Source organism: Brassica napus, chromosome C9 (genome assembly GCF_020379485.1).
Source record: "Brassica napus cultivar Da-Ae chromosome C9, Da-Ae, whole genome shotgun sequence".
In the NCBI taxonomy this organism is placed as follows: Eukaryota; Viridiplantae; Streptophyta; class Magnoliopsida; order Brassicales; family Brassicaceae; genus Brassica; species Brassica napus.
This window is the reverse complement of record NC_063452.1, coordinates 310,166-334,391: the sequence shown is the minus strand read 5'-3', so window position 1 is coordinate 334,391 and position 24,226 is coordinate 310,166. Positions and strand designations below refer to the sequence as shown.

At 33.7% G+C, this 24,226-nt stretch overlaps 5 protein-coding genes and 1 long non-coding RNA gene across 7 annotated transcripts; 2 read left to right on the top strand and 4 right to left on the bottom strand.

Annotated features, from left to right (window-relative positions):
- Positions 1-5,286: 5,286 nt before the first annotated feature.
- On the top strand, positions 5,287-5,797 carry LOC125592303. The gene is made up of 2 exons (XR_007328114.1): positions 5,287-5,413; positions 5,586-5,797. It is a non-coding gene; the product is annotated as an uncharacterized LOC125592303 (long non-coding RNA).
- A 464-nt stretch (positions 5,798-6,261) lies between these two features.
- On the bottom strand, positions 6,262-9,513 carry LOC106433708 (protein DETOXIFICATION 34). Its single transcript, XM_013874533.3, has 6 exons — positions 7,382-9,513; positions 7,248-7,304; positions 6,927-7,165; positions 6,717-6,835; positions 6,559-6,645; positions 6,262-6,447 (listed from the first exon to the last, which is right to left on the bottom strand). The coding sequence occupies exons 1-6, from the start codon at positions 8,434-8,436 to the stop codon at positions 6,376-6,378; spliced, it is 1,629 nt and encodes a 542-aa protein (XP_013729987.2). The 5' UTR covers positions 8,437-9,513; the 3' UTR covers positions 6,262-6,375.
- A 250-nt stretch (positions 9,514-9,763) lies between these two features.
- Positions 9,764-12,753, bottom strand: LOC106434957 (G-type lectin S-receptor-like serine/threonine-protein kinase SD2-2). The gene is made up of 2 exons (XM_013875815.3): positions 10,400-12,753; positions 9,764-10,320 (listed from the first exon to the last, which is right to left on the bottom strand). The coding sequence occupies exons 1-2, from the start codon at positions 12,517-12,519 to the stop codon at positions 9,939-9,941; spliced, it is 2,502 nt and encodes an 833-aa protein (XP_013731269.2). The 5' UTR covers positions 12,520-12,753; the 3' UTR covers positions 9,764-9,938.
- Positions 12,754-13,659: 906 nt separating this feature from the next.
- Positions 13,660-15,879, bottom strand: LOC106433707 (probable E3 ubiquitin-protein ligase RHB1A). Its single transcript, XM_013874532.3, has 5 exons — positions 15,698-15,879; positions 14,974-15,097; positions 14,390-14,762; positions 14,198-14,307; positions 13,660-13,929 (listed from the first exon to the last, which is right to left on the bottom strand). The coding sequence occupies exons 2-5, from the start codon at positions 15,046-15,048 to the stop codon at positions 13,900-13,902; spliced, it is 588 nt and encodes a 195-aa protein (XP_013729986.2). The 5' UTR covers positions 15,049-15,097; positions 15,698-15,879; the 3' UTR covers positions 13,660-13,899.
- A 959-nt stretch (positions 15,880-16,838) lies between these two features.
- On the top strand, positions 16,839-18,912 carry LOC106433724 (calmodulin-binding receptor-like cytoplasmic kinase 2). The gene is made up of 6 exons (XM_048768851.1): positions 16,839-17,138; positions 17,225-17,451; positions 17,517-17,688; positions 17,775-17,864; positions 17,946-18,247; positions 18,327-18,912. Exons 1-6 carry the CDS (start codon positions 16,922-16,924, stop codon positions 18,540-18,542), a joined length of 1,224 nt encoding a protein of 407 aa, XP_048624808.1. The 5' UTR covers positions 16,839-16,921; the 3' UTR covers positions 18,543-18,912.
- A 3,434-nt stretch (positions 18,913-22,346) lies between these two features.
- LOC106434953 lies at positions 22,347-23,998 on the bottom strand. Of its 2 annotated transcripts, none has more exons than XM_013875809.3 (4): positions 23,889-23,998; positions 23,514-23,757; positions 23,192-23,256; positions 22,347-22,975 (listed from the first exon to the last, which is right to left on the bottom strand). In XM_013875809.3, exons 2-4 carry the CDS (start codon positions 23,748-23,750, stop codon positions 22,375-22,377), a joined length of 903 nt encoding a protein of 300 aa, XP_013731263.2. In that variant the 5' UTR covers positions 23,751-23,757; positions 23,889-23,998; the 3' UTR covers positions 22,347-22,374. The 2 variants fall into 2 exon arrangements, with proteins under 2 accessions (XP_013731263.2, XP_013731264.2); XM_013875810.3 differs by having other exon boundaries at positions 23,873-23,989.
- Positions 23,999-24,226: the final 228 nt, after the last annotated feature.

Here is a 24,226-nt window from a genome sequence, read left to right as displayed (position 1 = left end):
TTGTATACTCTGCAAATAATAAATACATAAAATAATGTATGTGAACATATGCTTCACATATATAGTACTATATACATACTATTATGCAAATTGGTAACCCTAAATCATCACACACGTAGCAATAGCATCATCAAATATATGTATATAACTCTGGAAAGGGGCTGAACGCGAAAACCTTGTGATAGACATACCCTTTTCACCTATTCTTATTTTATATATGATAAAAATATACGTTTTGTACATTGTTAAACTGATTTTTCTCTATATATTTGTTTAATATCTTATTATATAAAGTTTGGTTCTTCAAAATTGCTAATTAATATGATTGCGACATGTGTCAATTAATTTATTAAGATTGTGACATGTGTCAAAAATATATTACAATTCTCTTTTATTAGAATTTAAAAAAAAAAGATTATTATTACATTTTTTGGGACACTAGAAAAGAAAAATTATTACAATAATATAGTTTATTATTCTTTTTAGGAGTTAAGAAAAGGAAAATTACTGTTACATAACCTTTTACAATTATATTTGTATGGTTCTTTTTATAATCTTTTAAAAATATATGATAGTAAATTTAATTTTTGAAAATTCTATAAACAAAGAATAATTGTAAAAGCTATTTGAAAGTATTTTTTTTCTTTTTAAAATATTTTGTATATTTTTCATTTAAAAAATACTAAAGAAAGATATTATAAGAGAAAATATTAATTTTTTTTAAACAAATTAGATAAAAACGAATTATAAAATCCTACAAGTACAAGAAATTATTTAATAAAAAATCAAATAGAAAAACTAACTATAAAATAAGTGATATTCCTTTTTAAAAACCTAAAAAAATAAAAATTTAAAAGTACTCTTATTATTTTCATATAAATAACTAACTTTCCTTTTTAACAGATAAATGTATGCTACAAAAATATAAACCAAAATAAATATTATTTTCACATCTATATTTAGGTTTATGCTTTCTCATATTATTTTCACAAAAATAGTATTGACAAGAAAAATATTATCTATTTTCTTTTAATTTCTTTAAACAATTCAATTTATCATCCTTATTACAGTTTTTTTTAGTTACGATGTTTTTATCATACATAAGTATGTGTAAATATGATGAATATATCTTTGTATGTATAAGACACAATATATAATTAACTAAACATAATTTTTATTGAAAATATATTAGTTGTATAAAAATATTAAAAAACAAAAACGAATTATAGTTGGAATTTTCCTTTTTAAAAAATTAAAGTAACTTATTTCTTATAAATAACTAACTCAAGTTTTTTTTAGTTACGGCGTTTTTATCATACACAAGTATGTGTAAATATGAGGAATATATGTTTGTATGTATAAGACACAATATATAATTAACTAAACATAATTTTTTATTGAAAATATATTAGTTGTATAAAAATCTTAAAAAACAAAAACGAATTATAGTTGAAATTTTCTTTTTAAAAAAATTTAAAGTAACTTAATTTTTATAAATAACTAACTTTTCTTTTTAATAGATAATTTTGTGTTAAAAAATTATAAACCAAAAATAACTTCAAATATTTCACCCGCTATGATTGTGAAATTTGTACAAAAAAAACATTGTGTATGTATTAATAAAAATCTATCATTATGTGAAAATAAATTTTTTTTTCCTTAAATCCTAAATAAAAGAAATATGAAAAATAAATTTTTCCTCTTTTAATCTTAACCAAATAAGATTTTTTTTTCCTTTTAAATCATGACCAAATAGAATTGTAAAAGTAATTTTTACTTTTAAAATTTAATGATAAATATGATGCTGAAAATATTTAATTAAATATATTAGTGATGTTGAGAAAACGAATTTTGAAAATAATATGATACTGAAAATATTTAATGAAAAATATTAGTGATATTGAGAAAACGAATTTTGAAAATAGCAACTTTCAAAAATAGTTAATATTTGCTGGAAATATTTATTTGATAGTATTTTTATTTTGTAAATCCTAAAAAAATAATTATAAAATATTATGTAATTTTAATTTTTTTTCTAACACCCTAAAACTGTAATAAAATATTTGATAGTTCTTTTCCTTAAAAAAGAAAATCCTAAACAAAAGAGATTTGTATCATATTTTTTAATTTCTAACCAAAAGAAAATTGTGAGAAGTTATTTGATAGTATGGAAAATTTGATGATGAATATGATACTAAATATTATTTAATTAAAAATGAATTGTAAAAATAGTATTGATATGAACTGTAAAAATCATAATTTAAAATTATTTAATAGTAAATAGAAATAATGATTTGATTGCAATAAGATTTTTCAGAAATTCTAAACAGAAGATAATTGTAAAAGTTTATATGATAATACTTTTCCTTTTCTATAATCCTAAACAAAAATATGAAAAAGTATTTGATAGTTTTTCTTTCTTTTAATTGTAAATAAAAATGAGATTTATAAAATATATTTTTTCCTTTTTTAAAAAATCCTAACAAAAGTAAACATACATATTTAATAGTATTTAAAGAAAAGAATTTGATGACAAGTATGATTCTAAAGCTGTTAAATTAAAAAAAAAATCTAAATTTAGGAAGTTGTCGTGATTGATATTTATGTGTTTGGTTATACGAAAATCAAACACATGTTTGATATATTTATTTTCATGTTTGTTCATAAAAAATTGATTATTATTATTGTCACCGTACATATGTTTAGTCAAAAACAAATCAAGCTTCATCATTATCTTATTACATTTTTTATTTTTACTATGTAGTAGTTTATAATTTATTTTAATTAAAATGTTATTATGAAAATATATCATTAATAAAAAATGAATCAAGAAAATTATTTAACATCAGATAAGTTTAATAAAACATTAAATTAGTACATAAGAAAATGTATAATGTTGTCATTGCTTATTGGTCTTATTTAACTTCCAAATTTCTTTTTATTTCATTATAATTATTATTTCAGGTTGGATCCGGTTTAAATTTTTACGTTTGGATATTTTTTCTAGCTCTAACAAATACTAACTGAAACTTATGTGTGAAAACGAGTTCTTAACTATAAAATAAATTTCACATGAAATATATAAAAACAATTTTAAAACAATAATAAAATGATTTTTTAATATTTTTTATTAAATTAAAATATCAAGTAAAACCCGTTGCAACGCACGGGTCCAAATCTAGTTAAGTAATAATCTTTTGGGTTGAAAACAAGTTTTGTAAAATATTTGCTAGCTTTGGTTTGCATTTTTATAAGATGTTTTCTTCTAAGTCTTCTAGACTGCATATTGCAATACACTACATTTGATATTTTCTTATATTAAAAAGGATATTTTCTTATATTGCAGCACATTGACTGTTAAATTGCGAAAAGTGAACAGGTGTGTAACAAAATGGAACAACTGTAAATGTCAGATAAGGAGTAGATGGCCTGCCAACTTCAGTATGCAAAGTGCATTTATAACTCAGCGTTGACTCTCTTCTTTTCTCGGTGAGACAACTCAAATGAGGCGAAAACTAGACAACTATGCCAATAATTCTTTTATACTATTGTAAATTATATACACATGATGAAATCATGATTATGCATTTAATTTTCGGTACTAATTGCCTCCCAACCTAATTTTTCAAAAGCATTTACTATCGTAATTGACTTATTTCTTTAGACAAAATTACAAAAACCGAACTAGAAGTCACTGAAGAATATTGCGGAACAAAAATATAAATCCATTAAAAAAAATTATAATTCTTCCGTTTCTAAATAATGTATGCTTTAACACTTTTTACTTGTTTCTAAAAGATCAATATTCTAGATTTTCTATATATTTCTAATAATGAATGGTAAACTTTAAAAAATGCTAATTGACAATTTTTTATTTATTGAATTGCTATTGGTTTAAATTTATAGGAAATTGTTATAATTTTTTAAATTAATACATTGATAGTTAAGTACTAAATTTTTTTTAATATTTGGGAAAAAATCTAAAACATGCATTATTTAGAAACAGAGGAAGTAAATTATTATAACCTGGTGCTCGATAGAAATTTCTCGTTGAATTTGTGTTTTTGTTGCAAATAGTAAGTTTATCTACTATTTGGATGTTTTTTTCAAAAGTACACAGTTTTTTTTGTTAAAACTGAGGCCTTGATCGTAGGCATGAGACTTATTATCCGAGATCCGGGTCCGATCCGGATCCGTTCCGAAAATCGGGATATCCAGAGGGGCCGAATTCGAATTCGGATAGTAAAAAGTTGGATCCATCAAGACCGAATCCGGATCCGGATATCTTGATTTTTTAGTCCGGATATCCGGATCCGTAAATTTTATTAATAATTATTTTTAAAATATTATATCTATAATATAAAAACTAATTTTATTCATTATATTTTCATTTTTATAATAGTATATATAAATTTAATATAAATTTTGTAATATTAGAAATAGAAATAATTTAAAACGTTATATACATTTTTATTTTTAAATCATTGTTAATATTAAAATATATATTAATATTATTTTTTATTTATTTTAAAAATCCAAATCCGGATCCGGATATCCGCCGGATATTACAATTTTTAGAAGGATATCCGACACCCGGATATCTGAGAACCCCAAATCCGGATAAAGATAATAAAATCATGGATCCGCCGGATAAGGATCCGGATCCGGATATCTTAAAATACCCCAGATATCTGATCCGTCCCAGGCCTAGTTGATCGACTAGATTATTGATCAAATTCAATATTTTATTAATAAAAATGTATTTTATCAGATGAAATTGTTAAATGAAATCCCTATAGATACCTGATAAAATACATTTTTATGTGGAGCATTTATTAATAAAATTTAACGAACAGACATTTGATCAATAATCTAGTATGTGTTAAATTGTTCGAGGATGTGTTAAATTCTTATAAAACACTTGATGAGGTAGCATCATATAAGAGTAGATCAGGTTCTACTTTGTACATATAGATACCTAACAAAATAAAATAAACGTTCTTGGTTAAATATTTAAATTTAAACTTTATATTATTTATGGATTACTGGAATAGTAAACTATATTGCATGATATCGGTTAACATGATTTCCTTCATGAGGAAAAAAATATATATATTAATTGCGGTTGATACAGTGTATGATTCTTTTCTCAAAAAAATAAACTTCATAAAGAACAAAATCAATCACTCATAAAAGGTTGTTTTTTGAATTAATTCTGTTTAGTTATTTTGATATTCATCTATATAAATAGTTCATTGGGACAGAGTTTTTCTTTCATGTAGTTGTGGAGAAATATATCTCATATAAAAGTAAACACAAACATATTATATAAGAAAAATGTCTTCATCCAAGCTTCACTTTGTTGTTCTTCTGATCATTGTTGCACTTCTTGCTAACAATGGACAATCAACTCGTAAGATCTTTTCTATCATCTCTTTATCATTTTCATATGACAACAAAAACAGAAGTCATTATTTACGTATAAGTTATATTGATGTATAGTTATCTTATTCACTTTATAAGCTACTAACAAAATTATGATTCTGATACTGTTTCTTTTTATAATATGATTGATCTAATAACAGGAGTAATGGATGATAAGTTTCCAGAATGCGAATTCAAAGGACCCTGCCAGATGAAAAGCGATTGTTTGGGGACATGTGGAGGCAAACCTGAAAATGCTTTGTGTATACCTAATCCTAGCGTAGACAGCCTTCAATGTTGTTGTCTTTCAAACTAATTTGATTCAAATTATATTATACTACTATTGAAATAAGCAGTGATGTTTTATCAATAATTTTAAACGCTCCAGTATGGATTTCATTTAACGAGTTAAGGATAATTAGATATTGTTTCATGTTTCAATATCATGTCCGGCATTTGTGACATGATGAAGAACTGAAGGTTTCGAAATCAAATCCTTAATATTTTTTTTAAAGGCAAATCATACACTTGAGATTATGTACACACATACCATCCCCACAAACTCTGACTAAAACACTCAAAACACCAAATATTTACTTTACTTTACTTGACATCATCATCTTTATGTCTTCTCGACTCCGTGAGCTACCTTCGGACACAAGAGTCACATACTACACACTCTTCCTGTTTTTTTTTTATGGTCTATCCCCATTTAACTGTCGTTTTGGGAACTGACCCGGTTGAAGTTGATCAGGTTTGATTCTGAGATTGAGGATCGTACCCATGGTGAAGTAATTTTATAATATGAGAAAATTGATTTCATATATAGAATTTGGGAGGATAAAATTCATTTATACAATATGACCAAAAGAATTTGATTTATACAGTTAAAATACATTAGGTATATACAGTTAACGGGTAGATGTATATATAATCCTGTTAAGAGAAACTTCAAGTTACAGTTTTTTCTAATTTCTCATATCCAGCTCCCCATTGTTTCATCCTCTCCGAAGCTTGTTCCACCTTGAGAAATAGTAATATTAGAGAAATGAACATTAATTCATGTTTTTTTTCTTAAATTACAAAATTTCTTTTAAAAAAAAAGTTAGGATCAAAATTGAAATGATGTTATACCTCTTTGTTCCAATTGGTTTTGTATATCATGTACACAAGGATCAAAGTCTGAAGACTAGTCCCACATATCATACCAATCCAAATCCCCTGAAACATATAAAAAGATTTCATCAAAACCGACCTAATCAAACAAAGACCGATAAGTAGTGAGACTTTACCTGCACGCCAAGTCTGGTTTTATAACCTAGAAGAAACCCTAGAGGTAAACCAAAAACATAGTAACAAATCAAGTTGATATAAGCCACCGGTGCTTGCCATCCTCCTCCCACTGCGACACCTGCTCAGTCCCCAACATTCTTCATTACCACCCACATCTTTCAACCGCTATTTAAATAATTTCTAAAAAGACTACATAAAATCTTAATTACCAGATATAACTGGTTGTAAACTGTTGAGGATCATCGTTATGCCGAGAAGGTAAGCAAGATCAGCTACAGCCTTTCTCATCTCTTGGCTATCCGTAAAAATGACTGCAAAGTCATCTCGTGTAATGAGAATTACAATTGCACACACCACTCCAATGAAGAGAGACTCGATCACCGTTACAATCACCGAGTACTTGGCAGCTCGTGGATGTCCCGATCCTAGCTCATTAGACACCCTAACACTGAAGAAACATCGCATAAACCTATCTTTCTTTAACTAGAAAACCAAAAAAAAAAAATAATAATGGTTTGTTTTTTCTTTACCTTATAGCTGCATTGATTCCAATGAACAACATTCCTTCCCATCCATTAATGTTCATACTGAGACAAGAGAAACGGTTTCAGATAGTATATAAAACGTTTAAGACTGTGAAGGGGGTTTCAAAAGGGCTAATTACCAAATCGAGAGAGATCCAACGGCTAAGACAGGGTCTTCAAGATGTCCGGTTAAGACAATGATGGTCATAAAGTACCAAATCTCAAGACAAAGCATAACCGCAGACGCAAAGGACAGTTTCAAAAACGGCCAAACGTCTTGAAACGCCAACCAAGAAAGCCCTCGCCAACCGTCTTTACACCACCCAACAACATAAACAAGCTGCGCGATGGCGATCCCCCAAGCGGAGGCAACAAAGGCAGCCGCTGCGCCGTTAAGTCCCCACTTGAAAACGTTTATAAAGAGGTGGAGGATGAAGATGTGAAGGGTCAAGGCGACGAAACCGATCCAGGCGAGGATCCCGACTTTGCTCTGTGATTGGAGAAACTTCTTGGTGGGGAAGTTGATGGCGAGTGCGAAGACTTGAGGGATGATTTGAGCAGTGAATTTGCCGGAGATTTCGGCGATTTGGGGTTCTTGGCCGAGGAGAATGAGAAGAGGAGTCGCGTAGACGTAGAGCGGAAGCAAGCAGAAGCATGTTCCGATGAGGATAAGCCAAGAACGCTGCATGTAAACGCCTAACATCTCTATTTGTCCCGCTCCAAACGCTTGTCCGCATAGCGTCTCCAACGCACTCGCCATTCCTAGCAAGAAACCGAAGGAGAAGTTGGAGACGACGGAGAGAGAGATCGCGACGGCGGAGAGCTCGAGATCGCCGATATGGCCGACGAAGATGCTCGTGAAGGAGTTAACTCCGTAGTTGCAAAGAATGTTGAAGGCTATTGGTGCAGCTATTTCCCAAAGCTTTGATGATTCAACCATGCATACGAACTTAGCGTCACTAAAGGTTTTAATCGGAGGAAAGTCATCGTCGTCGGTTTTTCCGATCAAAGTAGAAGGGGCGTGGTGAAGCTTGGTGGTCTCATTAGGCTCTGTTTCGAAGACAGAGACTCTGACGAGAAGGGGAGAGGATGGACCACTCTCGATGACGTCATCAGCGGGTACGTTGATGGTTTGTAGTGGTTTTCCGGAAGAGGATGAGGTGGATCTCCTCTCCTCCCTTACCGGAGTTTCCATTTCTCTCCGGCTGTGACTATATTTCTACTATTTATTTCTATGTGGGGAGGATTAGACACAAGAACTGAAAGATGATAATTGAAATGGTTTATGGCTTATGAGGTTTATTTTCATTTTTATTATTCTTCTAATTATTTTCACTGGTTTGCCTGTGATTTAGGTTAGCCGTGGAGAAGACGAGAGAATCTCGCATTCCACAAAAAAAAAAAAAGATTGATAGATTATGGTGACCGTTAATATCGTTATAAGTATCATATGATTCTTTCTGAATAAGAAGAGCCTGTAAGTTTTTACAAATATGCCATTAGAAGGCGATCATCACTTTGAACAACACAAAAATTCAAAGGTCTCTCTTGAAAAGAATGATATAATCAATGTTATTGAACGAACAGAGGAATGTACATACGACTTTATCGGGAAGATTGTGTTTCACAGATGGTTCCTAGAAAGAGAATGATATTTTCTCCGGACATGGTTTGTTTAGTACTCTAGAAGGATTTGATGGATTGATATGGACGAGGAATGTCGGGCTAGTCTTTCTCCTCTTCGTGCGGAGATGGAAACACTACTTTAGGCAATGGAATGCATTAGAAACTTACGTCAATTTCAGGTTACATTTGCAACAGATTACTCTCAATTGGTGAAGATGGTTTCGGAATCAGAAAAATGACCAGCTTTCGCAAACTATTTAGAAAATTTAAAGGCTCTGAAGAAAGTTTCCTCCATTCAAAGATTATCTATGTACCAAGTACGCAAAATACAAAGGCGGATGACCTAGCACGAAGTGTCAAAAAGCAATCATCTTGCTTCGTTCACATGGATCAAAGATCTACCGGTTTGGTTCACGTAGTCTGTATAAGTTGGTGATAAAAAAATATATATATAATCAATGTTTTTTTTTACTGTTAACCCTCTGTTAAGTCAAGCTATTAGCTGTTAATGGGTCATTAATATTGGTATGAACTGTAAAAGTTTACATTTGACAACACAGATCAAATTCATGACTGGATCCAGTGTGAACTTTGATACCTATATGTAAGGTATATAGTTAACTAAATAGAGGGTTAAGTATCAAGTTTTTACAAAATATGCCATTACAAGGCTATCAAGTATCAAGTCAAACAACACAAAACTTCAACGTCCCTACAGTCTCTCTTGAAAAGAATGAGATAATCAATGTTTTTTTACTGTTAGCCCTCTAATTAAGTAAGCATTAGCTGTTAATGGGTCCATTAAAATTGGTACGAACTGTAAAAGTTTACATTTGACAACACAGAGTTACTTCATGACTGGATCCACTGAACTAATGATAAAATGCAAGGTACAGTTGACTAAATCTCATCCTTTTCCTTTTGATTAATAGCAAATGACAAATCAAGGCTTCATTCTCCACACTACCAACAACTAGAGATTATACTACTAATTAAACCCTCTTAGAGAGCAGAAAAAAAACACACACACACATTTAAGACCGTTTTCTAAAAAAACCATCTACAGACTGATCAGAGAGAAGGAGGAGGTTTACCACCGAAAGACGACCGTGAGCCAGGGCTAGACAATCCAGTCATGAGATCAGAACAACCCCTGCCTTCACTACAACTTGTGCCGCTCAAACCATTGCCCACTCCATTATATGAGTCGCCTGAGACAAGAGCTTGTATCAACTTAGGCGGTGGAGGAACCGTCACCTCCACAACTCCTTCAAGCATCTTCACCACCGTTCCCATTGCCGGCCTTATCTCTTCATTGTCTTGTATGCACCATATCGCCACCGTGGCCATCCTCGTCGCCTCTTCACTGTTATATTCTCCGTTGAGTCTAGCGTCGACAACCGAGTCCACATTTCCTTGTATGATTTCACGCGCTGCCCATGGAGGAAAGAACCTGCCAAAAATTAAAAAAAAAAAAACATTTACTCAATGTTTCAATAACTTTTTAACCATTCACGAAGTGTTTTATATACCATTTCTCGGGTTCTTTCTCCTCTTTCTCTCCTCCTGGTGTATCGCTAACTACATTTCTTCGACCACCGATAAGCTCCAACAGTGTCATTCCGAAGCTATACACATCAGCTTTAGTCGTGATGGGTAAACCCGATATCCACTCAGGAGCAACGTATCCCCATGTACCTCTCATAGTGGCAAGAACCCTGCTGAAGTCACGGCCAACGAGCTTGGCCAGTCCGAAGTCAGATACTTTAGCGTTGTAATCACTGTCCAAGAGAATATTCTCCGGTTTGATATCACAGTGAATGATACAGTCCCTACACCCTTCGTGCAGATACGCAATCCCTTTCGCAGTCCCTAAGGCAATCCTGAAACGCGTTTCCCAGCTTAGCAACTTGGGACTTGTTCTTGACAAGTAGGAGCTCAACGATCCGTTTGGCATGTAGTCATAGACAAGAAGCCTGTGAAGATTCTCTGAGCAGAAACCTCGAAGCCTAACGAGGTTAACGTGCTGAATGTTCCCAATGGTGCACACCTCTGCCCGGAACTCTCCCTCGCCGCTTCCAGGTCTCTCTAAGCGCTTCACAGCCACGAAGGTTGAAGAATCATGTAACGTACCTTTGAAAACAGCGCCGAAACCGCCGTGTCCGAGCTTCTCCGAGAACCCGTTGGTAGCTTTATGAAGCTCCTTGAAAGAGAAGACCTTCAGATTCAACACAGCAAAACCATCTTCCTCTTCTTTCTTTGTCTTCTCGCTCTTCCTCAAGAGAATCAATAGCACAAATAAAGTAGACCCGAGAACTGAGATAGACCCGACGACGCAGCAGAGTATAATAATGGATGTAGAAACGCTTCTCTTTGAGCTCTTTTTAATCTGATCTCTTATATACAGAACATCGTCGGTGGTTCCAGTCCAGGAGCTGGAGTTCTTGATATTCATCGGCGGTTCGAGTAACATTTTGCAGAGATTCGACTTGTAGTTATGATAAAACCCAACGCAAGAACAGTTACCCAAGCAGCTTTTCTCGCAAGAGCTTTTGCTTACCTGCTGTAACCGCGACATCTGCACAACGCCGTCGTACCGGAGATCTCCCACCGCCTCGAAAGTATCTCTCCCGTCGCAGGAGTCGCCGTATTCACGGCTGCATCCGTCGCTGTAATCCATAGATTCCCAGGCGGCGGCGTTCTTGGGGAGGAAACCGCGGATGCACATGCAGGCAGAGGGGGTGAGTAGCTTGCTGGTGCTGCTGCAGAAGCCTAGCTGGCCGCAGAGGGCGTGAACGCGGCACTGATCCTCGGGCTGCGACCAGAACGTGATCCAGTTCTGCATCTCCGACGTCCACTGCTTGAGCTGGCCGTTGGAGTCGACCACGAACCGGGAGAGGCGCGGCTGGCCGACCCCTGGGGCAGAGTCGGAGGTGGGCGTGACGATGTAACGAAACGACGCCGCGGGAGTGTAGGGGTAGTCGAAGTGGAAGCTGTAGATGTAAGGAACGGTCATCTCCGGGACGCCTAGGAAGGATTCTCCCGTCCAGTTCCCTGTTGACCAGTACGGCGTCGTTTCGTTGTGGAGAAGCTGGAACTCGTTGAAGCTCGGGCTCAGCCTCAGCGAGTAAAGCCCCGGGGAAGGGTCCGAGGGGGTTCGCCACGAGGTGAAAGCGGTTCGACTCGTGACGTTCATGCCCGGGAGCCACGTGTCGGTTGGGTTTTGAAAGCTCTGCCAAACCGGGGAACCGTTTTTTCCGGTTAAAATCAGGTTACCGGAGTCGGAGAAGCGGTAACCGGTGGCTGGATCTTTGTTGTCGGTTCGCCAAACGACGCCGTCGCGGGAGTTGCTGAGGATTAGGTAGCCGGTGGAGGTGAGCTCGAGTGTGGAGGAGTCTGGATCAGAAACGGGGCGGTTGCGATTGGCGACCCAGACGTAAACGGGTTTGGGTGAAGATGCATACCAGATACCCAAATACCAATTGCCATTGGTGGAGGGGATGAAGAAGCCAAGCCGGAAAATGCTTTGGAGACTCAGAATCGTCTGGTTTCCTTTGATGATGGTGATGGCCTTGTTGTTCTTTGCACAAGCAGAGAGTGGGAAAAGAAACACGAGGACAAGAAGAAGAAGAGGAAGATGTGTACATGGCATTTGGATTTTGGGTCTTTTTTTTCTTCTTACTTACTTTGAGAGAGGTTAATGGAAGAAGAAGAAGAGGAAGATATTTTCTCCTCGGTGGTGAGCTTGATAGACAAAAGGGAAAGCTCCAAAAAAGAAAACAAGCTCTCTCTTTTTTTAATCTTTCTCTCCGTTACGAGAGAATTTTGTGGAAGATAGATAAAAATCTGTAAAAGCTGCGAGTTCATGGACACATGTGTTCTTTGCTCAAATCACTGTAATAATGCTTTTGGAACTTTCATTCCCGGTGTCATGTTTCCTATATTACCCCTTTTTTTTGTAACTCCTGAACTACCTTGTTTTGTAACTCCTGTATTACCCCTATCATCCTTAAAGCCACCGTCACGCACTAATTTTCAAAAATGCACTGTACTACTACTACTTAAGCTTTGATGTGCATCGTAATTTAGAAAATTATTGAAAAAATACGGCTGCTAACCTGAAATTCTTATAGCTTAATATTATATTGTTACGAGTTGCATAACCAAAGCTTTGGGTCTCTTTTAAGGGATGGATGGGATATGTTTATTCATATTAGGAGGGGGGCACAAGAGGAATTAAGGATAAAGGAGGAGGTGGCAGACATAAGTGGCTTACAAGTCAAACCCGCGGACCAGTAAGAAGAGTCTTACCTCCTTTTCTCTTCTTCCTAATTTTTAAAAATTATTTCCTAATCTCAATTAATTTATACATAAATGCAGACAAGGAGGGGTCAAAACGTACACACGACAAGACTAGGAATAGGATCATGTGGATCATATTGGATTTTAGAATATTCAATTTTCTTTTTAAATTCTTCTTTTACATCATGGAGTTACTATTATCCCGCATCAAATGGAATCTCTTTTATTTATCCAACCCGAATAATCCACTTGCTATTTTTGTATCATGAGGAAAAAATTGTACTCTTGAGCAAAACCATGCCTGTTCATTATGAACAAAAAAAAAATAGAAACAAATTGACGGTGGAAATGATGATAACTTTAAAAGGTGTTCTCCCTCCGCTTTAATTTGAAATACTATCCCATAATAACAATTCATTTTATAGATCATACAATCATGGATCAAGACTGAAAACATGATGAGAACTTGATTTTGTTGCAAACAATCACAGACTGTAATGCTCTTTTCTTTTATATCACCCACCAAAGATCAAACAGGAGCAAGACGCTGATCATATTTACACTTGTATGTATAATTTCTACATGACTGCACCAATTCGGGAACATAACCCAATTGACAACACTTTGCGTGTAATGAATAACCACCCAAAAAAAGATGTATGCAAATATTATACTGCAGACTAACTGGATAGTGTAACCGCTTAAAATTTCCACACCAGATATTTTGATGCTAGTTCAAGCAATCATCAAACACAGCCTCCTGAGTTTTATTTGACATAAGAAAGAATTAAATGTTAGTTTGTCGACAACAAAGTATGCATTTTAACATCCACAATTGCCAGATCAAATCCAAGTATATAACTACGAATCCCTATTCTATTCCCTTTTGATAACAATAGGTATAAAATTGGTAAGGAGTAGTAGTAAAATGCATTCGACGACCATCACATAGTGACAACACTCGTTTAGGAATCAGACTATTTGCAAATTAGAAAATCAACTAGAGGGAAGGAGGAAAGAAAACACACCTTATCACATATAGGGCAACCATCGCTTCTTTCCATCCACTCCAGAATACAAGAGAGATGAAAATCGTGCTCACAATTTGTCTTTATTTTTGGATTATCAGCTTCATATTCTGGCATTAGGTAAGCAAATGAACCCATGACGTTACTTGCTCAAAAGAAAAAGTTCATTATTAAAGATGTCTATTTATTTACCTTCAAAGCAAATGGGGCAAGATTCTTCCTCCTCTTCGTCTACCAATTGGTTCTTCCATGTTTTGTGTTTAGAGAGATCTGTTTCACTCGGGGAGAGAATCACTGAGGTGGGTTGAGTTTTACAGTCTGGTCCCCCGAGATCTTCACATGTTTCAAAACTGCAATCACTAATCATGTTTCCTTTGATAGATTTGGAATCGGGTCTCCCAAAAAGCAAATCATATGGAAGAGGAGCAGGAGCATAAAAAGTGTCGGGTATAGATGATGTCTCCAAACCAATAATATCAGCCAAAAGGCCTGTGGTGGTGAGTGCTGCTGATCCCACACCAGCACGAGCTCCTGAAGGCCGAAGCTCCTCAAAAGATTCTGGACACTACGTACGTAACAAAACAAAACTTGAGCAAATAGAAAGAAAAAAAATATTTTGATTTTGAAGCAATGTAGATGAAAAAACATGCATATTTTTCAGAAGCAGAACAAAAATCAAGATTTAGCAACTTTTAGTACAATTATTATGTGCAAAGCATTAGGGTGAACACTGAACAAAGCATAAAAAGAAGCTATAGAGAAAAGTAAAAACTGACATAATAGTAAAGAGGAGCTCCAACAAGATGCGAATGCCTTGAAGAAGAAGAAGAAGAAGAACAGCAACCTCCCATTTTGTCACCAACTACGAATAATACACTCAGGCAAGCATCCCTTTGAGAGCTGTACAACAAAAGAAAAACAAAACAGTGAATCACTTTTAACTACACATTGTAATAACAATAATTTGAACAGAGATTTTCAAGAAATGCAATAAGATGTGATTATTGGTAAATAGTTAGTTAGAAAAAAAGGGTCTCAAGTTGAAAAAGGGTACGGTTATGGATAAGAAAGAAACACTAAAGGTGTAAGAATGTTCCCGTGCTCTCTGTCCCAAAAGCTAGAACCTTAATTTGATAAAAATGTGATTTATAATCACCAAACAGGAGTCAGTCAAGTGGCAACGGAAACAGTGACCCGATCAAATAATTATACAATTCAAAAACAAACTCATATTCAAAATTGGCTAAATACAATTAACATCTTTTTCTTTTTTTTTGCTAAAACATTAACATCTTCTTCTCATAACTCTACCAGAACATATCATGAAATCGCATTTAGTTAAAACCAGAGATTGAAAAAAGCTACAAATCAAATTTATATATAGAAATAGAAAACACATCCATATCCAAGTATAATCAACACAAACAGTACGCGAACCCTGAAACTGAATAAGCTGTAAACACAAACAAAAAAAAAAGGATAAAAAGAAACGGAGATAACCTGAGATGTCACCGGAGATTTTTATTTCCTCCTCCGCTTGCGAGAAAGCGAGGAGGACGAAAAAGTTCTGGCGAAGGTTTCGACAAGAGTTTTTTTCTCGCTTCCACTAACTCATCACCATAACTAAATGATACTGGTAAGCCGCTTGATTCGCCTTGCATGATTAATAATACTCTCTCATCCTTTAAAATTCTTATTATCTCAACCGTGCAACACAGTACGACGTCGGTAGTTTAACGGGCTTTTGTTTTGAAACACTGGGCTTTACACACGCATGGCCCATTATTTTCGAAGGTCAATATGTTGAACCCCCGGTCGCTGTCGGAGACTATTGTATTGTGTTATTGATTGTATGGTCAAATATCATCCTTCCTTCAACTGCTTTGGTTATGAATCTTCCATCCTTGACCTAACCTATTCTATTTTGATTCACTTCAAATCAAAGTCATTTAAGCTGATTTTTAATAAACTTATGGGGTGGTATTTCTACAGTGTAACCTAGGTATCTACCTAAAAAATGTTTATACTGCACTTTCTTGGTATGTTTTCTAAACACCAGAGAATAAAAGAAGAAGAAAACAAAAAAAATTAATGCGAATGATAAATGAATTACGATTATTGCATTTCGGAGAGATGGATCCGTCTGGCATTTATTAATATGGTGGCGGCTGAAGAAAACACTAACAGGAATGACTTAATAAATTGGTAAAATCATACCGATAGTTAGATTTCTTTGACGTGTAAAAAAAAATACTACTAGTACTAACTTATTACGTATTAAGGAATAGATAGCACATATAATTTACCATTGCACGATCGCCATCGGGCATGTTAGTGCTCGTTTTTCTTATAACCAAATTTAGAAGTTTTTCATATACAAAAGTTGTTTCTATTAAACTTTTTGAAAAAATTGGACCAATAGCTTATAAATTCAACGTTTACAACTCAAGCACGTGACTTTAAAACTAGATTAATGATGAAACTATTACAAAATCATTCGATTAGATGTAATAAACAATACTACATATAGAAAACTCCGGGGTATATATATATATATATAGCTTATCTGATTTTAAATTAGATAAGAATTAGTCGTAGAAACGTTTAAACAGTGGTACAGCTGGACAATAAATACATAGAAGCAAGTTGAATTGTAAAAGTCAGTCTCTGCGACTCTTCCTTCCTCCATTGCTTGAGAGATAGTTTTCTTCCTCTTCTTCTTCGATGCCCAGTCGACGGAGGCATAGCTACACAGGCGGATCTTCACCTGCAACCGCATCTTCATCGTACAGCACCAGCACTCTTCCCGATCGTTCCCCAGCTCCTTCCTCCACCACCGACAGACCACCACCAAACTCCCTCGCTCGCTGGATCTCGGGGATCTTCATCAAATGCTTCACTCCTCCTGATTCCGTTTCCTCCAAGAGTTTCAACGACTCCGGTACGTACCTATCCTCAGTTTTACTGTTTGATCACAAGATTCTTCCATTTTGTTTTTTGAAATTGAATGTTTCCTTTTCTCAACAGAACATGACATCCGTAGTAGACGGAGCTCAACGGGGAGTGTGCAGAGACATTACTATGGTAACGGCAATGAAACGGAGAACCCGAATCAAAGATTCAGCTTCGAGGAAATCTACGCGGCCACCAAGAACTTCTCCCCATCCTTCAGGATCGGACAAGGAGGTTTCGGCACTGTTTACAAGGTCAAACTCAGAGATGGCTCCACCGTTGCTGTCAAACGTGCCAAAAAGGTTTTTTGCTCTCTCTCTCTCTTTTGCTCTCTCTCTGCTTGATGGGGATGTTTTATCTTGAGCAGAGTTTACACAAAGACGACCGTCAGGGTACAGAGTTCATGAGTGAGATTAAGACCTTGGCTCAAGTCACTCATTTGAGTTTGGTCAAATACTATGGTTATTTGGTGCACAATGACGAGAAGCTTCTTGTTGTTGAGTATGTCCCCAATGGAAATCTCAGAGATCACTTGGATTGTTAGTACTACATTCTCCCTCTTTAAAACATTTAATCATTTATTGTCAATCCCAATGTTCTTTGAACGGAATCTGATATTTTATAGGCAAGGAAGGAAAGACTCTCGACATGGCAACTCGGCTTGATATCGCTACTGATGTTGCTCATGCCATTACCTATCTTCACATGTACACCCGTAAGTTACTTATCTCCATTTCCTATATCTAAGTCTTATTTCATAGATAATACTTATTCTTTTGCACTCATATGTTTATAGAGCCACCTATCATCCACAGAGACATCAAATCTTCAAACATTCTCCTCACTGACAACTTCAGAGCCAAGGTTGCTGATTTCGGCTTTGCCAGATTAGCTCCAGATAGTGAATCAGGTGCCACTCATGTCTCCACTCAAGTCAAAGGAACCGCTGGTTACTTAGATCCTGAATACTTAACTACCTACCAGCTCACTGAGAAAAGCGACGTCTACTCCTTCGGTGTACTCCTCGTCGAGCTTCTCACTGGTCGCCGTCCCATTGAGCTTCACAGAGAACAAAAGGAACGCATCACCATTAGATGGGTAAAAAAATATCTCCATCATCTACTATCTAATGACTCGAAAGTGTTTGTTGACGGTTTTAAGTAACTGATATAATCAGGCCATCAAGAAGTTCACGAGTGGAGATACAATATCGGTTCTGGACCCAAAGCTGGAACGAAATCCAGCTAACAACTTAGCACTAGAGAAGGTATTGGAGATGGCGTTTCAGTGTCTAGCTCCTCATAGAGGTTCCAGACCAAGCATGAAAAAATGCAGTGAGATTCTTTGGGGTATCCGTAAAGATTACAGAGAGCTCCTCAACACAAGTCTTTGAGATTCTTCTCTAAACGCCTCTTTATAAAGACATATTTGTTTCCCTATCTCTAGCAACTACATCTATTTGTCACACACGATGATTCTTGTGCGAGAAATATTGATTTGTAGTTTTTTTTTTTTTTTGCTTTGAAATCTATTGATACTATTGTATACTATAATAATAGATTGAGTTAGTATTTCTCTTTACCTTACTATAAATTAATAGTATGCTAAAACAAAAAAAATTGGGTTAATCTAATAAATAGAACCATCACAGCACCATGTTAGAGCATTTTCAACTCATTGTTATATTTTTTATTCGAAATATTATAATGCAGAAAACTTATTTCAATTGACTTCTATTTCTTTTTGTGAAATAGAGATTGTTATTTTCATCTATATACGGAGAAACAAATAACATTCATCTACTATAAAAGCATGTTTAAAAAATATTTCCTTCAACTTTTTAATTTTATTGTTATGGCTAAAAATAAATATTTCTAGAGAAATATAATTTTTATATAAATACAACCATATATTTATTTACATAATGATTTTTGAAAAGAAATCTTTAGTTTAAATAGTATAATATTTTTATAAGAATCTTACAAAAGTTAAAATAAATAGGACTAATTTTCAGTTTTCACAAACTGAATGTGTTATTTGTAAAAGCAATTTATTATATATTTTTTTGAACTGAAAAACAAACAAATTATTTTGAAAGGAAAAAATGAAAAAATACGTTAAAAAGTAAACATATATCTATTATAAAGCTCCGTTATTTTAGAGAAAGATAATACCCCGAAATAGTTCTACCATAAACAAGGCAAAAACTATCGTTGAAATTATTTTTTATAGTTCTTTGTTGTTTTAAGACAGTTTAATTGTTTATTAATTATTAAACCTTTTTATACAAAATATCTCCTTCCATTCACATTAACTAATAAGTTTCCACATCTATCATTAATTATGAACGATCCAGGTGCCGCGGAATAATCTGTATTTTACTTCCTTTGTTCGTAAACGTACGATGTTTCAAAAAAATTTGATGTTTCAATATATAAACTTTTACTTCAATATATAAAATGTTTTCAATTTTCTAGAATTCTAGAAACTTTTACTTCATTAAAAACTGTGTAACCAATCATATTTAATAATTAATTTTGTAATTGGTTAAATACAATTATTTTATAGTTTTAATGATAATTTTTAGACAAAAAAAAAAACAATTTTCTTAATAGGTAATGTTTTGGAAAAAGAGGGGAGTACTATTTTAGCTCTTTGATACTCAAACTACCGCGTCATCAGTGGAAAAGTTGGCATACACAAGTTGGGAACATAAAGGTCACAATAATGACTATTGGTCCAGAAAACTAGTCTGTAAATTTAGAGATTAACCAAGCTTACCAAATTACTGGTTTAGAAAGATTGAACTTGTATCTTTGTGGCCGTAGAATTTATATTATAAGTTATCTTCTTTATGTAACCATAATTGTAATTAGGTCTGGGACGGATCGGATATCCAGACAATTTTAAAGTATCCGACGGATCCATAATTGTACTATCCTTATCCGGATCCGGGGTTCTCGGATATCCGGGTGTCGGATATCCTTCTAAAAATTGTAATATCCGGCGGATATCCGGATCCGGATTTGGATCTTTAAAATAAATAAAAATAATAATACTGATATATATATAAATATTAAAAATAATTTAAAAATAAAAAAATATATAATGTTTTAAATTATTTCTATGTATAATATTACAAAATTTACATAAAATTTACATATACTATTATAAAAATGAAAATATATTAAATAAAGTTAGTTTTTATACATAGATATTACTATTTTTGAAATAATTATTAATAAAACTTACGGATCCGGATATCCGGACTAAAAAATCAAGATATCCGGATCCGGATCTGGCTTTGACGGATCCAACATTTTACTATCCGGATTCGGCCCCTCCGGATATCCGGATTTTCGGATCGGATCCGGATCGAATCCGGATCTCGGATAAAAGTCCCATGCCTAATTGTAATGATTAATTGTTAGCGTTCAGTTGTTAAATTTAAATGAATATATCCTAAAGTACCACACTATTAAGTTTGTTTTCCAAATATACTGTCACTAATGATTTAATTTCCAAAATATCAATATTTTATCCTTAATTAATGAATCAAACACAAAATTAAAACATTATGTTTATGTTAACCCATCAGAAAATTTATTTGAGTTATTTTGGTAGTAAATTTTCAATATTATAAGAAAATAGTACTAGTACGTTCAAAAGAAAAAACTTAATTTATGGTATTTTAGACAATTGTTCAACATAATATATGATATTTTAAGATATTTTGTATAAGACTATAAATATTATAAATTGTATGTACATATATTATACACCTTGTATTTGCCAAAATATGTAGAAGTGATATTTATATTTTTTTATTAAATGATTAAAAAATGTTAACTTGAATAAATGCGTAATTTTCTATAGATATAAAATATAGATTGTATAATTCTCTAAAACAACGACTATTAGATTTTTCTAGTAATGCTATAAACTTATATAAATGAGGAAGTCTAAAACTTATATTAGAAAAAGAGAAAAAAGAACATAATGTTATATTTTTGTTTGCAGTTCTTATAAAAATAGCAATTTTCATACACAAATTCATAGTATTATTGAAAAAACAAGTAACTTATATTTATAGACCAAAATTTAAATTATTATATTTAAAAATAATTTGGAGATAAATTTAATAAAATACTATAATTGTTCATGGAGAGATTATTAACGTGTTAATACTAACCTGTTAGTTAGATCACAATAGAAATGAAAAAATGTATTTGTTAGATCCGTTTATACTTGATACATATTTTATGAAATAACCTGTAAATATATTAATTGTAAAAAAATTCTACTCATTAATTGTAAATTTATTTTGGAAAGTCAACTTTATTTTAAGTTTTTAAATATTGATTTAAAAAATAATTAAAATTATGTCATATTGATTTAGAAAATAATTATTTCTATGATTTTAAATATGTGTCAATATTATGAGTAGTTGTAACATTTTAAAAAAAATAGTTTCTTAAATTTTACATATTTATTTAGAAAATGTGATTTTTGTAGTGCAATGTTTAAAAATAAAATTTAACATTTATGTGGTCATTTTAAATGATAATTGCAACACATATAAATATTGAAAAAAAAAATTACATAGTTTTTAATTATAATTTAATTTCACATATTAAAAATATTTGAAATATTTTTAGTTTGCAAAATATATCAAAACAATTATACAACAAACAAATCAATCATAAAATTAAGGGCTAGTTAAAATATGAGATTCAATTGATGTTCGGTTATTTAAGAAATCCTAAAACTAAATATTGTTAGATTAAATAGATTTCGTTATGATTAAATAAATTTAATTATAATTTAAATAAAAAAACATATGTTTTAAATAAGGCAATGACATGGATTTGTAAATAGTTTTAAAACACAAGGTTACCTCAGAAAAGTTCTATTCTTTTAATAGTATAGATAATTAAAAACAAAAAGACATAACACTTGTATAGTTGTATGTTTTAAATAATTTTAAAGATTTAATTTTTTAAGAAAATGTTTTTTTTTCAACGCTAAAAGGGTAAACCAATCTTTTTAAAGCAACTAAAAAAGACAAGTTAGCCAAATCCAAACATAGATTTGAAAACATTACTGCAAATGTAACTAAATAAAAACAAACGAAATCTTATTACAGACAAAAACAGACAACAAAAAAAAAAAAAAAAGGAAGAAGCGAAAAAGACAGAAAAGTCCTCACAAAACATAAATATATATTACATGAGGGATTTTAAAGACCTTTCCTTTACGGGCTTCCTCCCTCTCTTCATCTTCTTCATCGCCATTGTCATCTTCTTCCCATGTCCAGTGCTTTGATCGACTACGTCATAGTCCTCTTCCATAAACTCAAACCCATCGAAGCTACTACTCCCATGCTCAAACGCCGCCGTTTTAGAACTCTCTTCACCACTACTGTTACTCTTTTTGAAGCTCATATTATCTTCGCAGCCGTTTTTATCATCAGTCAGAACAATCTTCTCGTCGTCACCGGAGCCGCCTCTTTTTCTTCCCCACCGTGGGCCGAAACCAGAGTAGTAGTAAAACTCATACGGATTATTATTAGATGCGGCGGTGGAGGAGGCTTGAGCTTTCTTGCCCGAACCACGTGGCCGTCCGCGTTTAGGCGGCGCTGGCACCGACACAGCCGCTTGGTAGTCGTCGCCGGAGGTTTTAACCGGCGAATGAGGCTGCACGGAGTATGATTTTTTGTCACTGTCATCGCTCGGATCTTCAACTCCCGGCGAACTCTCCGGCGCAATGAGATCAAGACGCTCGTCGGAGACAAGGCTGTGATTATTGCCGGCGGAGCCATTTAACCTGGACGATAGATAAAAGAAGAAAACAAAAATAAAAGATAGGTCGAGAAATTGTAACCGGGTCGGGCCGCATTTTGGATCCGACTCCGGCTCGGGCGAAATGAAATTACCCGAGTATCGAAAACAAGGAACACGAGGAAAACCCTAAAAATACACCGAAGCAGACAATAATCAAGAATGGTGAAACGATTCGAGCGAGAAGACAATAGATTGTTACCTCTGGGCAGCGCCATTTGAATCTCCCAAGCTCACATTCCCATTAAAGTTATCTTCTCCAGCGAACTGAGTGAAGTGGAAACGCATTGTAATAAAAAAAAAAAAAAAGAATAATCGGAGCCAGAGAACGAAAGATAGTTCGAAGAAGCGAAATAATAACAACCCATTAACCCTAATCGACAAACTAAGAGACCCGGGTTCTCAAAATCCAGAATTAGTCTTCTTTGGAGTTTCCCGAATAAAACAAAACAAACCCTAATAATGCTGGACATTTGCGGGAGCGAAATCGAAATGAGATCACGTATTGGTATGAATTGAATTACCTGGTGAGTGAGAGAGGGAGAAGAAGAGGACGGAGAAGGGAGGAACCACGACGAGTCAATTAGGTTAGTTAACTCGGCCGCACCATCGTCGTTGTCGTCGTCGAGGGAGGAAGTCAGAGGAATCACATCCCATGGAGATTGGTTCAGAGGACAGACATATGTCTCCAGTTTATCTCCGCCGTAACCTGCTGTCGCTAAAAGCATCGAAGACAGCTTCATGTTCTTCCTAATCCTCATTTTACCCCTAAAACAGACAAAGATAAACACACACAGAAAAACCAAACCAAAGTTACAAGATGCATATATATTATTACAACACTCAATATATAAATATATATATATATATATCTTTCAGTCACCACGTAAGCGATTCACCTCTTCTTCCCGATAGCAGTTTTTTTCTTTTTTTTTTCTTTCGGAGCAGATCTCACAAAACTCGATATGAGAATTTTTTTTTTCTTGTTTATTAAACTTTTTTGTTTGCTTTTCTCAGCCCGTCATATATTTCCATTTGATTTTGTTTATTGGACTGAATTACCCTTAGGTTTTACTTTGAATCTCTATTCTACCCTGTTGTAGAGTCGCAAAAATTAAATTAGAAAAGCTGCCGCTAAATTTTACCAAATTTTAAGTTACGGCGAGAGTAAAATCACATGTAGCAAGACCCACCATAGGTCCATAACTTCTGAACTCTTTTTGATCACCTACGCTCT